The sequence below is a fragment of the Candoia aspera genome, chromosome 5 (assembly GCF_035149785.1).
Source record: "Candoia aspera isolate rCanAsp1 chromosome 5, rCanAsp1.hap2, whole genome shotgun sequence".
NCBI lineage: Eukaryota > Metazoa > Chordata > Lepidosauria > Squamata > Boidae > Candoia > Candoia aspera.
In genome coordinates, this window is record NC_086157.1 from 45,629,867 (window position 1) to 45,643,291 (window position 13,425).

At 36.6% G+C, this 13,425-nt stretch overlaps 1 protein-coding gene across 3 annotated transcripts in view; it reads left to right on the forward strand.

The window, feature by feature from the left end:
- Nucleotides 1-13,425, forward strand: part of OFD1 (OFD1 centriole and centriolar satellite protein) — a 105,231-nt gene that overhangs the window by 14,290 nt on the left and 77,516 nt on the right. The window contains exons 13-21 of one of the 3 annotated variants that reach the window (XM_063305103.1): nt 340-470; nt 655-766; nt 2,004-2,591; nt 3,417-3,549; nt 4,073-4,173; nt 5,438-5,557; nt 7,087-7,238; nt 11,351-11,518; nt 12,932-12,996. In XM_063305103.1, the coding sequence (XP_063161173.1) occupies nt 340-470; nt 655-766; nt 2,004-2,591; nt 3,417-3,549; nt 4,073-4,173; nt 5,438-5,557; nt 7,087-7,238; nt 11,351-11,518; nt 12,932-12,996 (1,570 nt within the window). The remainder of the gene's footprint in view (nt 1-339; nt 471-654; nt 767-2,003; nt 2,592-3,416; nt 3,550-4,072; nt 4,174-5,437; nt 5,558-7,086; nt 7,239-11,350; nt 11,519-12,931; nt 12,997-13,425) is intronic. The other 2 variants (XM_063305104.1, XM_063305105.1) reach the window with 2 other exon arrangements.

Sequence of the window (13,425 nt, forward strand, 5' to 3'; positions counted from 1 at the left end):
ATTATTAGGTCAGTATAACTTTCCTGTGGTTCAGCGGTTCTGCTATTTTTTTTAATTTTACTGATATTTTTGATTTTTGTGTCTGTTGTTTTTGTGTATGTTATATGTGATTGATCAATAAACCACTACTACCATTTTTGTGACTGTAAACTTACCCATCATTTATTAATTTTTGATGGATACTGAGAAAGAATTTAGTCATACATCGTAAAGAACTAAAAATGAAGTTGGATGTTCTGCTATAGATGACAGAATATATTTTCTTGGATACGGTACTTCAGATTGAAAGCAAGATTTGATTTTTTTAAAAAAATGATTTTCAGTCTTCTAAATTTACAGAGCTGAGTCGTCCATCATCTGACTTTGTGGTCCTTCAAGCACAATTAAAAAGAGTAGAACATGCAAGAAAGCTTGAATGTGAGGGGTCTGAAACTCATAAACAGGTCTTGGAAAAACAGTTACAAAAGGAGGTAAGTTCTTCAATTTTGTAGATGCTTCCAATAGTCTTTGAATAGATTTCTGTCAGAGAAGTTCAGTAGGGAAAAATAACAATATAAACATTAATCTAGCTTCCAGTATCAATTGTTGTTATTCTTACTTGTATTAATAACTCCTTTGTATTTTTAAGCCAATTTTTCTTTGTAATGTTTTCAGAGGGATCACTGTATACAGTTAAAGTCCCAGTTATCAGAATATGAAAATACCATCAGGAAGTTAAATGTACAGATAGAAGAATTAAAGTTACAGTGGAAGCACATGCAGACAGGTTTGAAAATTCTAATTTCTCACCTCTTTTTGCCTTTAAACCCAAAACTTCTTTCTGCTTCACTTTATACAGGATCAAGATTTGGGACAATTTTATTTAAACATGTAGATTATTTTGGTCGCAACTTATTAACCAAACAGCAAGGAAATAAAATTATTGAAATGTTGTATACATAATGAATGGTTTCCTTTTTTTAAAATAAAGTATTGTTTCTTGGATATAATTATTTATTGCAAAGAACACCTCGTTAACACAGGGAACTAATTTTGGCTAGTAGTAATTCTTATAAAAGTTCTTTTAAGTACAAATATTGCTTCCTTGTTTCCAAAAATTAATTTAAAAATAATTCAAAATTGTCCTCTAGTTTCCATAACTTCAGCTTGCAATTTATTCATTTGATTTTTAATATTTTATTGGTCTGTCCAACACAGAAATGAAAGGCAGCAACAAAAACCCTGTTTGTTCCAGCTGTAATCACTTGTGCCTACATTGTAGAGTAGTGTCTGAAGCAGAGCTGGGTAGGTGTTTGGAGTGTGTATTCTTCTCATATTTTTGTGTGCCTAAGCTTGCACAAATGAGAATTCAGGCCTGCATCTATCTTTGCAAAAGTCTAAGGCAGACGGTACTTTGAGGAAAGGGGGGCAGATGATATGTTAAAAGCTTATTGGTGTGCTTTTTTCTTTTTGTGCCGTGTGGGCACAGTCTGCCAAATAACGTTGCTGAATGCTAAATTTGTTTTCATTCAATCTTATGGATTTAGGGTTGATTCTTAGAGAACCGAGAATGGATCCTAACGGCTGTGGGCAGAGTTCTGCAAACAGGGTTTTCAAGTCTTTCCTCCCACTGCAGCCCCTTCACAAGTTAGTTCTAAGAGGATGAACCCAAGGAACAAGGGGTCCTCAGGTATTGACTAGGATGTGAGGGTGCTTCCCTCGCTGAAAATAGAAGCAGCCTCTATCTGTGAAAGGAGCACGTTACATCCAACTTCATGTCTCCTTCCATGACTATGATAATTTCAGCTTTATTTAGAAGTTTTTTCTTGATTTTGTCTCATCACCCTGGCTTGCAGTAATTTTGCTATTTGGATTTGGGTGTAGAAGGAATATATAAAAATCTTATGGTAGGTTTCAAATGCAAAGTTCACTTTTACATGTTAATCATATGACCAAATCAACATTCACACTTCCAACTTCTCTTAAAATGCTTTTATTTCTATATGAAATTCTTGATTATCTAGCATTAGAAAATGAAGTGTATCGGAATCCTAAGCCTTCTCTGGTTGATCGTTCCGTCATTGACTTGATTGATGATAAGATCGTTCCACATGATATTTATGTAGATCGTGCTTTCTTGAAAACTCAGCCAGTGACCACTATTGGAATGGGAAATACTGCAAGTCCCGGTCATCATAATCACATCCTAAAATTCAGCATGTCACCAGATTCTGACTTAGAATTTGTAGCTACTACAAAGGCTCGGATAAAAGAACTGGAAAGAGAAGCTGAGTACTTAGAAGAGGCCTACAGGAATTACCAGCACAAAGTCACTCAGAGAGCAGTTGGCCCAACAAAGATCTCATCTTCCCAATCACCAAATAACCATATCCTGGTATCTCAGCAAAGAAAGATATCTACACGGGAGAATTTGTTTTCCCAGGAACATTCTCTTCACTTTCAAAAAAGTAAAAGCTGTACCTGGACATCAGGAGATGGGAATCATGTGAAAGTTCATTTGAGTACCACCACAAAAAAACCTTCCAGGCGTCTCTCTTCTACTCCTGTTTCTAAAGCAAGGCAAAACATCAGTAAAAATCTGTTTAATGAAGGTATGCAATTTGATGTTAATTATGAACCTTTGTTGCTTTGGTGTGAGTTGCAAGAGTTATTGGTATCAAAGTTGGGTGCCATAATTACTCCCTTTCATAGTTCATTTCCAATTTCGACACTGCTGGAATGGGAGGACTGTTTCAACAGATTCCTCCAGTATGGGGAAATGTTTGTCTTCGTATAATCACTGTCTATAGTATTTCATTTTTAATAAAGTGCTCTCCTACTGTTTAATAGATACATGGAGCTAAAGTTGAAATTAAGGGAGTGATAGAAATAAATTATTGTCTTGTCTTATATCACAATTAAATGTTTTCTCACAACTAGTGTTTAGTGTACCAATCTTGCTCGAAGCACCATGCATTGTCCAGAACCTATAATGTCTGCATGTGTGCTCATTTTAAATTATTCTGCAGTTTTCCAGGCATGCTGGGCTGTGTGCATAATCTGTGGAGCTATTTTGCTCCACTGTTTAGCATGGTGAATAGCAGTTCTCCTAATGATTCCACAATTTCCCTTGTCCAGAGGATGTTTCATTTAGAGACATACAGAAGGCCCACTACATGTTTTTCACATAAAATGCATTCCCTTAGTATAAAATATTAAACTCATTTATTCTGAATTATTTCTTTTAGCAAATTCAGGAATTACTTAAAAATCACAATATTTTCCAGTATTAAATTTTGAATATTTTGAAATTATGCTACTTGTTTGCCTAGGACTGTTTAGACATTGAAGTATGAGTATCATTCAGGTGGTAAGTCAGGTATGGTGCCTGATTAAGACTATTGCATGAGAATAAACAGTTGACTTCTGCTTTATAGATACCACTGGCTCATCTCTTGCTGTTCCTCTTGAGAATGCTAATCAGCCTCTGTCTCCTATTCTGAGAATAGGAAACTGCTCATCTCCTGATTCAGCTTGCTCATCCCCACTCCCCAACAAACAAAAGTTAAGGTAATTTTTAGAAAATTTAACTGAATGATACCTGGTTTTCAGTTATTCTTAATCAAAAGTTATTCAGAAACTTCACTTAGCTGAGGCATTTAATAATCACTATAGTTGTATATGCCATCCTATATACATTATTCTCAAAAGTTTGGAGATATGACTAATCTTCTCTAGTCATAACTTGAGGTTCTCCATGATCCATCTTCGTCATTCAGAGTTGGTAAAAGATCACAGACTATCCCTTCATTTGTTTCCCTCACTTTAGCTATTCTTAGACCTAGTTCGGTCTTAGTAATTCATCTTCTGATAATCCTCCCATTGCATGGGATACATGGGACTGTTCTGTTAGGGTGTTAGTAAATCAGGGCAAAACAATGCCACGTGAAAATGATTACATCTGATTGAGGTAACAGTAATTCACATTGGCATATATTTCTTTTACATCAGTTTTTGCGGATTTGACTCTAGGCCACTAGCTTTGCAATCTATAGTTTTCTTAAATTAAATTTTAATTTTTTTTTTTTTTTAGTCTATATCAAGAACTAGAGAACCATCAGAATAGTAACAACACTGCAGATCCTGTAAAACCTTTGGATGAAGACCTTGGAAACAACAGTCCTGTTAATGACTGTAAGTTTCTCCTCTGTATAAAACAATGTAAGACTTTTAATCCTGAGCGTAAGTGTCCATGCGATGAGCATAAAGCTTTGATCATTTTCTTGGCTTTTTGTAATATTTGAACTTTCTCTTAGATAAATGAAAACATATATTGCATTTTAATTCCTTTTAATTGGAAGATGCATATTCTGCCTCCTTAATGTCTAACATGATAGAAAAATAGCCTCCAGGTTGCTATTGCTTGCGAAGTAATATCATATATGACATCTGTAATGCTAAGAGTAAAGCTGGTCTTATATATGAGAAGCACGATGCCCCTTCCTGGCCTAACAGGTATGTAGTGTTAGTAATATTGTTAAATTAGGAACTAAGTAAAGTTCGTGGAGCCATCACAGAGTGTTATTGAAAGCTTAAAGCAAGGTCAGAAAAGTGTTCTGAGAAACACAAGGATTATATTGAGTGACTTAGCAGAGATAACTGTCAGGATTTGGGGATGAAAGAACAGAAGCATCAGTCTGAAAAATTATAAAATACAGTCATAAGGAATTTTTTGGAAAGGGAAGACAGGATTTGAGTTAATAACAGCAAGGAACAAAAGGAGACCTGTATAGATAACACTAATTAAATGCAGTTTTGGAGGAATTTAAATCCACAAAAGTAAAAGAACAGGTACATGTACAAAATGCACATTTTTGATACCATGGTAGAATTTAAAATAGAGATTTGGCCAAAGATTATGAAACCCGTAGTATGTTGATGTGTGGTGCTGTGTATGACAGATATACCCCAGACTTGGCTCAAGATTTGAGCCTACAGATCAGGATATGGGGCTGCTCTATTATCACACCTCCTGTAACAGTAACATAAATGCTGACAGTGGGAATATACTGTAGTTGAAACAGAAACCTGACACACCAACTACCATATACAAGAAGAAACAGGAAGTAATACAAACTGTTTTTACATTTATTGTGGTTCATTTTAAATAAAGCAAGTCTACATTGAATTGGTAGTGTCACCTACTTGGCTAACAAATGCACTGTAAAAACTAGTTACCAAGCCAGACAGTCCCATGATTCTGGTTAAAACAACATTGTAGCCCATTAAAGTTTTCTTCATTTTTAGGGTAATGGTTGGGTTGGCCAGGAGGAGCAATTAATTAATAGCTTATACTTAGCCATTCTGAACTCTAGTCATTCCCACACTGTGTTCCATTCCACTTCCTTGCTTGGATAATTGCAAAATAATGAAGGTATTGTTCATACTTGTTCTCTAGATCCAGAGGACATTCCAGAACAGCTCAAAAGCAATGTGTCCCATCCATCTGGAGACATAGTTAGTTGGAACCATGTTCCAGGCTCCATGCCAGCAACAGGCATTTCACAGCAGGAGATAAGTAAGTTTTTGGCTCACTTCTGGGAATGCCTTGTTTGTACATGGCTTGTGTATTAAAAGACACAAAAGTTGAAGGTTTTGGTAGAATTGTTTTTAAATTCCATTAGAAGCTGTTATTTAAGCTGTTACTTTATATAATAGGGAAATTATATACAATAGGGAATTAAGAATTTCGATGTCTAGGAGCATGATGGAGCCAGTTTGGTCTAGTGGTTAAGGCAACGGGCTAGAAACCAGCAGACTGAGAGTTCTGGTCCCGCCTGAGGCATGAAAGCTGGCTGGGTGACCTTGGGCCAGTCCGTCTCTCTCAGCCCAACCCACCTCACAGGGTTGCTGTGGGGGAAAACAGGAGGAGGAAGGAGTATTAGGTATGTTTGCCACCTCGAGTTATTTATAAAAATAATAAAGGTGGGATATAAAAAATAAATTTAAAATGCTACAGCTTAGACTAAGCAAGATTGCAAACTTTTTTCTTTTTTTTCTTTTCTGCTATTTTTCAGTTGTCAGGTTCTTTTGATATTTCAGTATAATAGTGTTTGGAGGCAGCATTGAATATAGATGGTTTGTCTTTCTTTGATATACTAAGCACCTGAGAGATCAAATAAAATACGTGAGATAAGAAAATTTTGCTCAGATAAGGTTTATAGCATTAACCTTATTTACTGAATTCAGTAAGTTAGGGAAGTACATAATGAGATTATGGTTCCCTCCTATGAACTAAAGTAATTTTATCACTTGCCTGTCTTGACAGACAGACATCAGTAAATAGTTCAATTTGGCTAATAACTCCAATACAAAGGTAAATAAGCATTTATTTATCTGCAAGAACAAAGCATTTAATGATATCTTTGAAGAAAAGGCATGCAAAATATAAAAATACATGTCCCAGCAGATTTGACTTTGATGATGAAAGTGCTGAATGTAACAGTGTAATGAAGGCATACTTGATGTGGATAGAGAAAAAGATCCCGGGGAAAATTCACTTAACTCCTTTGTCCACTTTGTCCCCTTGCATGTCTCTTTCTGCCTGCTGGAGAATTATTTTCCAGATAATTTGGAGAGGAAGGATTAAGACACAAAAGCAAATTTGAAACAGCTACTGTATATGAAATAGTGTGTAATCCTGAAATGAAACAGTTGAAAGCTGACATTAGCTATGGAGTGTCACAGCAATGCACTTGTCCTCACCATTTGTAGCTGATAGCTGAAAGTGCTCTCTATCTAACCTGGCTTCTGAGAATTCTGCAGAATATATCCAATAACATTGCTCCCAAAATCGTATGGTATGGTAGGTCTTGGTCTTTCAAAACTAAAGCTAGATGTGGAGTATGCCAAGTTCTATCCAAATAATTCTGCTGTCCACACAAATGATTTATCTTGTTTAGGAAGCCTATTAGCAATTATGAAAAAGAGCAAAAGTATCATGTATCATAATGAGAACATGCAGGCCCTGGAATCAGGCTTAGTCACACTAATCGGCGAGCCATTGAACTCTATGGTACTTAAATTATTTGCATTGATATATATTAGGTAGAACAGAGAAAACAGTCTTAGAGGGAAGACATCCTGAAGAACAAAAGGAGCCAGAATGGGAAGAAGAAAGGGCTGAAGAAGAGAAAAGGCAAAGTGAGAAGTCTTTGGAAAGAGATGAAGGAGAACTGGAAAAACTGGATCAGGAAATAGTAATGTGTCTCATTCTTACATTTTCAAAAATATTTATAATAAAAGTGTCCTGCACATAGAACATAGCCTATAGGGGGCATGGGGGTCAGGAGATTAAGGGTCTATGAAATATTGTTCTTACTGCTTATTGGGTTTGTTCTTGGTGACCATTGTAGGTTTTTACACTTTTGTTAATACTGGTTTTTATATTGTTTTTAATATGTTAATTGCATCTGCAAGATGGATGGCCATATAAACTGATTAAATCAATTGTGTTCCAGAGACAATATTGTAGAGTAGCTCTTGACTGTAATACATCTGTACAACGTGGAACAGTACAACCAGAGATAGGTTTTTAAAATGATTCTGAGAATTTGTTTTGATTTTTTAGGGTACAGTTTGAAGCATAAATAACATTGCTGTGGTTGATTTCTGTGTGCATGTATTTAATGAGTGTTTTGTGTACTTATAGGGTGGTTGCATCTTTGTATACCTTTATCACATTGTTCTTTTTAATAAGGAATGGGTTACAGGTGTGTGTCACTTAATGTACTCTATGTAAATATTTTTAAATAATCAATGCAATTTTCTGTTGGAGAAATGGTCTAAATCAAAAGCAACATGCTACCTGCTGTATTCAATTTACCACTGCATTAATTTGAACAGGCTTTGGAGAGATTGTTGAAATTAGGAAAACAGAACGATCGGGGTTTTGGTTTTATATTTAATTCCATTCCAGATGATTCAACATCAAGCTTGTGATCTACAGTCACACCTAGCCCACCAAGACTCAGTTCAGCCAACACTTTTGAATACCCACATCTCTAACCCAATGTATTTTTTCACTGTTATAAGCAGAATCCTGGCCATGACTTTAGTGAGGGATCAGTGCATTCCCAGCTCTTCTAGCATCTGCCATCGTAGGGTGTGCTTGTGGAGGTCGCCTGTGCCATTCCAGGTTCTATCGTCTTCAACTGCTACCTTACCAAAGGAGATAAAGCAGCTGGAGGCTGCCAATGCCCCAGCTAGCACAGTTCTGATCTAGCCCACTTATCAGAAAATAAGTGCCTTTTTATCAATTAACCTGGGACAGCAAGAATGGGCAGGATGCTTGTGGCCAAAACAGGTTAAGTATTCTCTCATGAAAAAGTTGAAGAATACCTCAAATCCCTCATTGTAGAAAGAGAGCTGTGTTAGTCTGTGGCAGCCAAAAATGACTATTGTTTTAGTTATTTCAGCGCATTTTCTGAATAACAAATGTATTAAAATGCATAAGCTTTTAAAAAGAGGTCTACCAGAGTCCTTTTGAATTCAGATCCTTCGATACTCCCTCAGAAGCTATACTAATTCCTTCAGAGTAGGAAATGGATAATTATTTGGAACAATTCAGTATCTTCACAAGATTATAGATTTCTGCCCATATAACCTCATCCACAATGGTGAACCTACCTTGACCAGATTAAAACTGCAGTAATCAGATCTCAGATTATTTTGGCTGTCAGTGTTAGTGCTATTCCTGCAGAATGTGGGAAAGAGGAATGGGTCATTATTATTATTCTCTTCCTTCCTCTTTCTTTCCTCTTCCCCCCCGCCCCCCAAAAAAGATACTACTTTACAGAACTAGAAATCCTGCTAAGGCAAGAATACAGCTTTTGAAGTCTTCAGGGGTAACTCTCGTGGATCAATTCTATTTCCAAGGCAAATCAGGCAAATTGATAAGGGCCAAAGCTACTAGGACACATCAGGTCTCAAGCCATTTCTGCCTATAAATAGAAAGGGAGTGGCATGGCATACAGTGTCATAGAAGAAATATATATTAATGTTGATATCTTTTTGTCGTTACTTTCAAAAGCTATTGCGTGCTGGATTTGACCTGGTACTTTTGTATAAGAAACAGCCATCTTACTTCAAAGCTCCCTTCCCCCCATCCCTTAAATCTACATCATCAACAGGGGAAATACTTTTTTTCCCTGTTTTCTAATTTAGTGAAGAAACAGTGGGATTTCTTTTTATAAGGCGGCACAGCAAACAAGTGGCAGATATTTTTTATATAGTTAACCAGCAGATTGTGCAGTTTTTCAAGTTTCCAGTAATAGCCACCGTTCATTTCTTCCAGACTTGTTCAGTCAGCTCCCATCCAAATCTAGAGTGGTTGCACATAGTCTCTTGGAGGTTGAATAGGATGTGTATTTTGGCTATAGGTTACTTCAGAGAGGGCATTAACTCTCTTCTAATGGAAAACCAATGAATGATGTGCCAGGTCATTTGAAAGCTTTCCTGTGATGGTGCTACAAATAGGATGAAATAAGTTCATACAGGAGGTCTCAAAAAGGTGTTGGGTTTTCTTCATTGAGGTCTGGACTTAAGTCTCAGGTTAAGCTTCCTGTGGAGCTAGATGTCAATCCCATGCTATCCAAATGAGTCTTCCATCTTGAATTCCACCTGCTCTTCAGCAGATTTCTTGGGGAGTTGTTCTTACATGTCACTTCCCTTATTGGAAAGTCTAAAAGGTCCTCAAAGCCTTTACTTTTGCGCCCCTGAACTCTATCTCAATTTTTGCTTTCATAAAAAGTTGACTTTTTTATTGCTATTACTTCTAGAAAAAGAAATTCTTCTGAGGTAATAGCACTTTCAATCAGAAAGCACGTATGTATTTTCTGTAAGGATTCTGTTATATCTAGACCTACCTTTTACAGTGAAACGCTGATCTTTCAGTGGTCACAGAAACTCATCTTGCTTTCTTTTGCCTTAATGTTTGTTATGCCTTGCAGAGATTATGGCAGAAATTAGATGTGAACAGAGCTCTTAACATCTACCTCAGATGCACCACATCACTTGGAAAAACTGTCAGTCTTTCTGTCTTATTCCACCAGACTTCCATGGGTAGAAGCTTCTCATTTTAGTCCTGTCAATTGGGTTGAATGTGATAGAGGTTTATTTTTTTAGTCTCTGTAGTTCTCAGGGATTACTATAACTGTCCCATGTCAGTTCTCATTCCACCAGAGAAATGTTACATCAGTTGCCTTTGCGACTAATGCTCTTCTACAGAGATTTGTAGAGCAGTGCATGGTCTAATTTTCTTCTTTTACGAAGCATTACAAATTGAACACTGTTGTCACAGATCTCTTTGGAAAATTAGTTTTGTAACAAGTCCTCCCACTGCTCTAACTGGTTGCTGAAGCTTTCCACCATTACATTTAGGATATGCTTAGCCAAGACCTATGTTGAACGCTCCTCACGTCAGTCAGAGAACAATACTGAATACTTTCTATGGATGTTCTTTGCAGTGTAGTATAGTATGACAGCTGTATCTAACAACTCTCCTTTTATTTGACTGAAAATGCAGTGTCTTTCAGTGTTTGCCATTTCTCCTGGGAAAGAGAGGGGAATTAAGGATTTTTTCTTTCTTTTCCTTTCAGTACAGCTTCTCCATAGTCTGTCTGTGGTTTATTATATTATTATATTTATTTGGCTGCCCATCTCGCAATAGTGACTCTGAATGGCTAACACCAGCTTAAAAGACTCCCAAGTACAAAATAAACAACAATATAAAAATAACAATAAAAAGCGAAAAATAGCAACTGAAGGCAATGGTAATTAACAAAACCTCACAGGGTTAAACTGACGTGACCCTCATGCCTAGGATCACATCCAGATCATCAAGCATTTCTGAAATGCCAGTAGGACTGGGGCCAACCTGATCTTGGGCAGTTTGTTGTTCCAAAGGGCCAGTGCTATGATAGGAAAAGCTGCTTCCTGCTTCCTAGATGACAACCTTTGATCAATGGGACCTGGAGTATCCTCATCCTTTTACAGTTGATGGGGTGGATAGAAACAGTTGGAGAGAAGTGGTCCTAAAATTTGGTGGTTAACAGAACTGAGGGTAGAGCCTACACAACATGGTGTTGACCCAGGCTTCACTAGTCGCATGATTCTTAGCGTTCTGGGCACTAGAGGAGATAAAATCATGTTCGGATGTTTTGATCATACCAAACTGGAAGATATCTGTAGCACAAGGTTTTGTATATACTAATATGTAAGATACTGTATGGGGATACAAGGATATAGATCAATTTTCAGGTAAAATTTATTTTGCTCCTATTACATGCTATTTTTAATGCTTTTTTAAAAGCATGTCCAAGAGTCATTGGGAATGAATGAAGAGATTCAAAATGAAACAGTAACAAATGTGCAGACAAGTACTCTGAAGTCTGAAGAACACTGTGATGCTGATGCTTCCAATCCACTGGAAAAATACATGAAAATAATACAGCAGAATCAAGCTAAAGAACAGGAAAAGGTAATATTTTGAATTAACATATTGTATGTATAGCTGTATAGTTGTATGTATAGTTCTTTTCTCACTAAAGTGAAAAATTTTCTAGACATAACCAATCAAAAGAGAAGACCAAAGTTTTATCTTGTGGAAAAAACATTGAAGGTTGCTTAGGATGACTCTTCATATGATTAAATGACTTTTGTATAATTCAGTCTACCCTCAGAATTTATTGCCTCAGTATGCAATTAGCAACTCTTAAGTAGCCACAGCGTTTTCAAAAACAGATGTTTGCATGTACACATACAAGATCAACACAATAGAATGTGTTTTGAACAAAAATAGCTAAATATAGAGTATTTTAGAAATGCATCAGATTGCTAACCAAGAATGAGTTTCAGAAGAAGTTGTTTTAAGAAATGCAAGACTAAATAATATGCAATTCAAGATTATCTGCAGATCGGTGAATCCCAGAGTGTATATGGCTTTCACCAAAGAGTTACTGATTTTAACAGAATCCTTATATACATCCTTTGCCTACTTCTTAACTAGTTGGCTCATTTCACTAAGCCTTAATTGATTTGTTTGATTTTAGCTTAGGTGGTAAGCATACAAGCTCAATAATGTAAGAGATTCCAATTCTAATGATAAATTCGGTTTGAAGCTGAAAGAAAAGCCAACTGCCATTTAGTTCCTTGTCTCTTCCAACTGTCTCTTGCAATGGCCATGGAATAATGTCAGGAACTAAAAGAGTCCTTTTTCATCTTTGCTTCATCATATTTTGCATCATATATGTTGGATGGTAAAGAACTGTGGCAGGGATTTGTCTGTTGTAAATACTTAGGTTTAAATGGGTGTAGTTAACTGATAGCTTGCTCTACATAATTTTTTTGTTCTCTCAAATCTTTTCAATTTTTAAAATTAAACAAAAAATGAATAGCTGGCAAGCTATATTTATTTCTAAGAATATTTCTGTGGCCCTTACTGAAAGAGTACAAGCATTCTTAGAAAATAAAAATGCTGGCTGGTTGCAGTCCAGTTCTGTGTGCAAAATGCATCCCCCCTGCTCAGGAAAAAAAGAAAAGAAAGCTGGGGTGGTAAAGACAATCTCTGGCTGCTCAACAGTGTTCTGACAAATGAATGTTTTGCTGCTGATCATGCCTACCACAGTGGTCATTTTGTGACAGTGCCACAACTTTCAGTTTGAGATTTTTTTAACAATAAAAACAATGGCCTTTTTACAATCTGTTAACAACAGTTGCAGTTTAATAGATAAATAATAAATAACTCTACTCTCTAAAGTCTCTTGATCTCACTGGTCCCCAGAAATTATCTGAGGTCCAATGTAGAACACCAATTCAACATTTGAAACACTCCCGCTTCATAGGCCCCTGAGACACGTGCAAACCTAGTTAACAACTCTCTTCTTTCTGTCAGAAGGCTGAGAAGGAAGCAGTTGAAATATCATCTGAGGGACTACTAGGCAGTGAAAGGGAGGACAGGTATGCATCATTTTCATTTTTTCCTTGTCTGAGACAATGCCTTAAACATTGAAATTCCTTAGATGAGATGACAGGAGAGAGGTTGGGGGACAGAGGGAGGTTGGGGGTAGAAGAAGTTCAGTGTATCCTGTTGAACATTCTATCCTTTACGTCCAATTGCCATGTTGAATTGCAGGGTACAATGCCCTCAAACTCTAGCACATGGTTTTTAGCTTGAATTTTAACACAAGAATGTTGACATAGTTACTTTCCTTAGTTATGTTGTTCACTGATTACTTTTAAGAAATGCAAGACCAAATAATACACAATTCAAGATTATCTGCAGATTGTCTTTGCTTGATCTTACTTTGCAACATATCTGTTGGATGGCTTGCTTATTCTCCTTCCCCCCTGCAGTTTCCTGTGCCTTCCAGAGATTTGTTTCTGAGG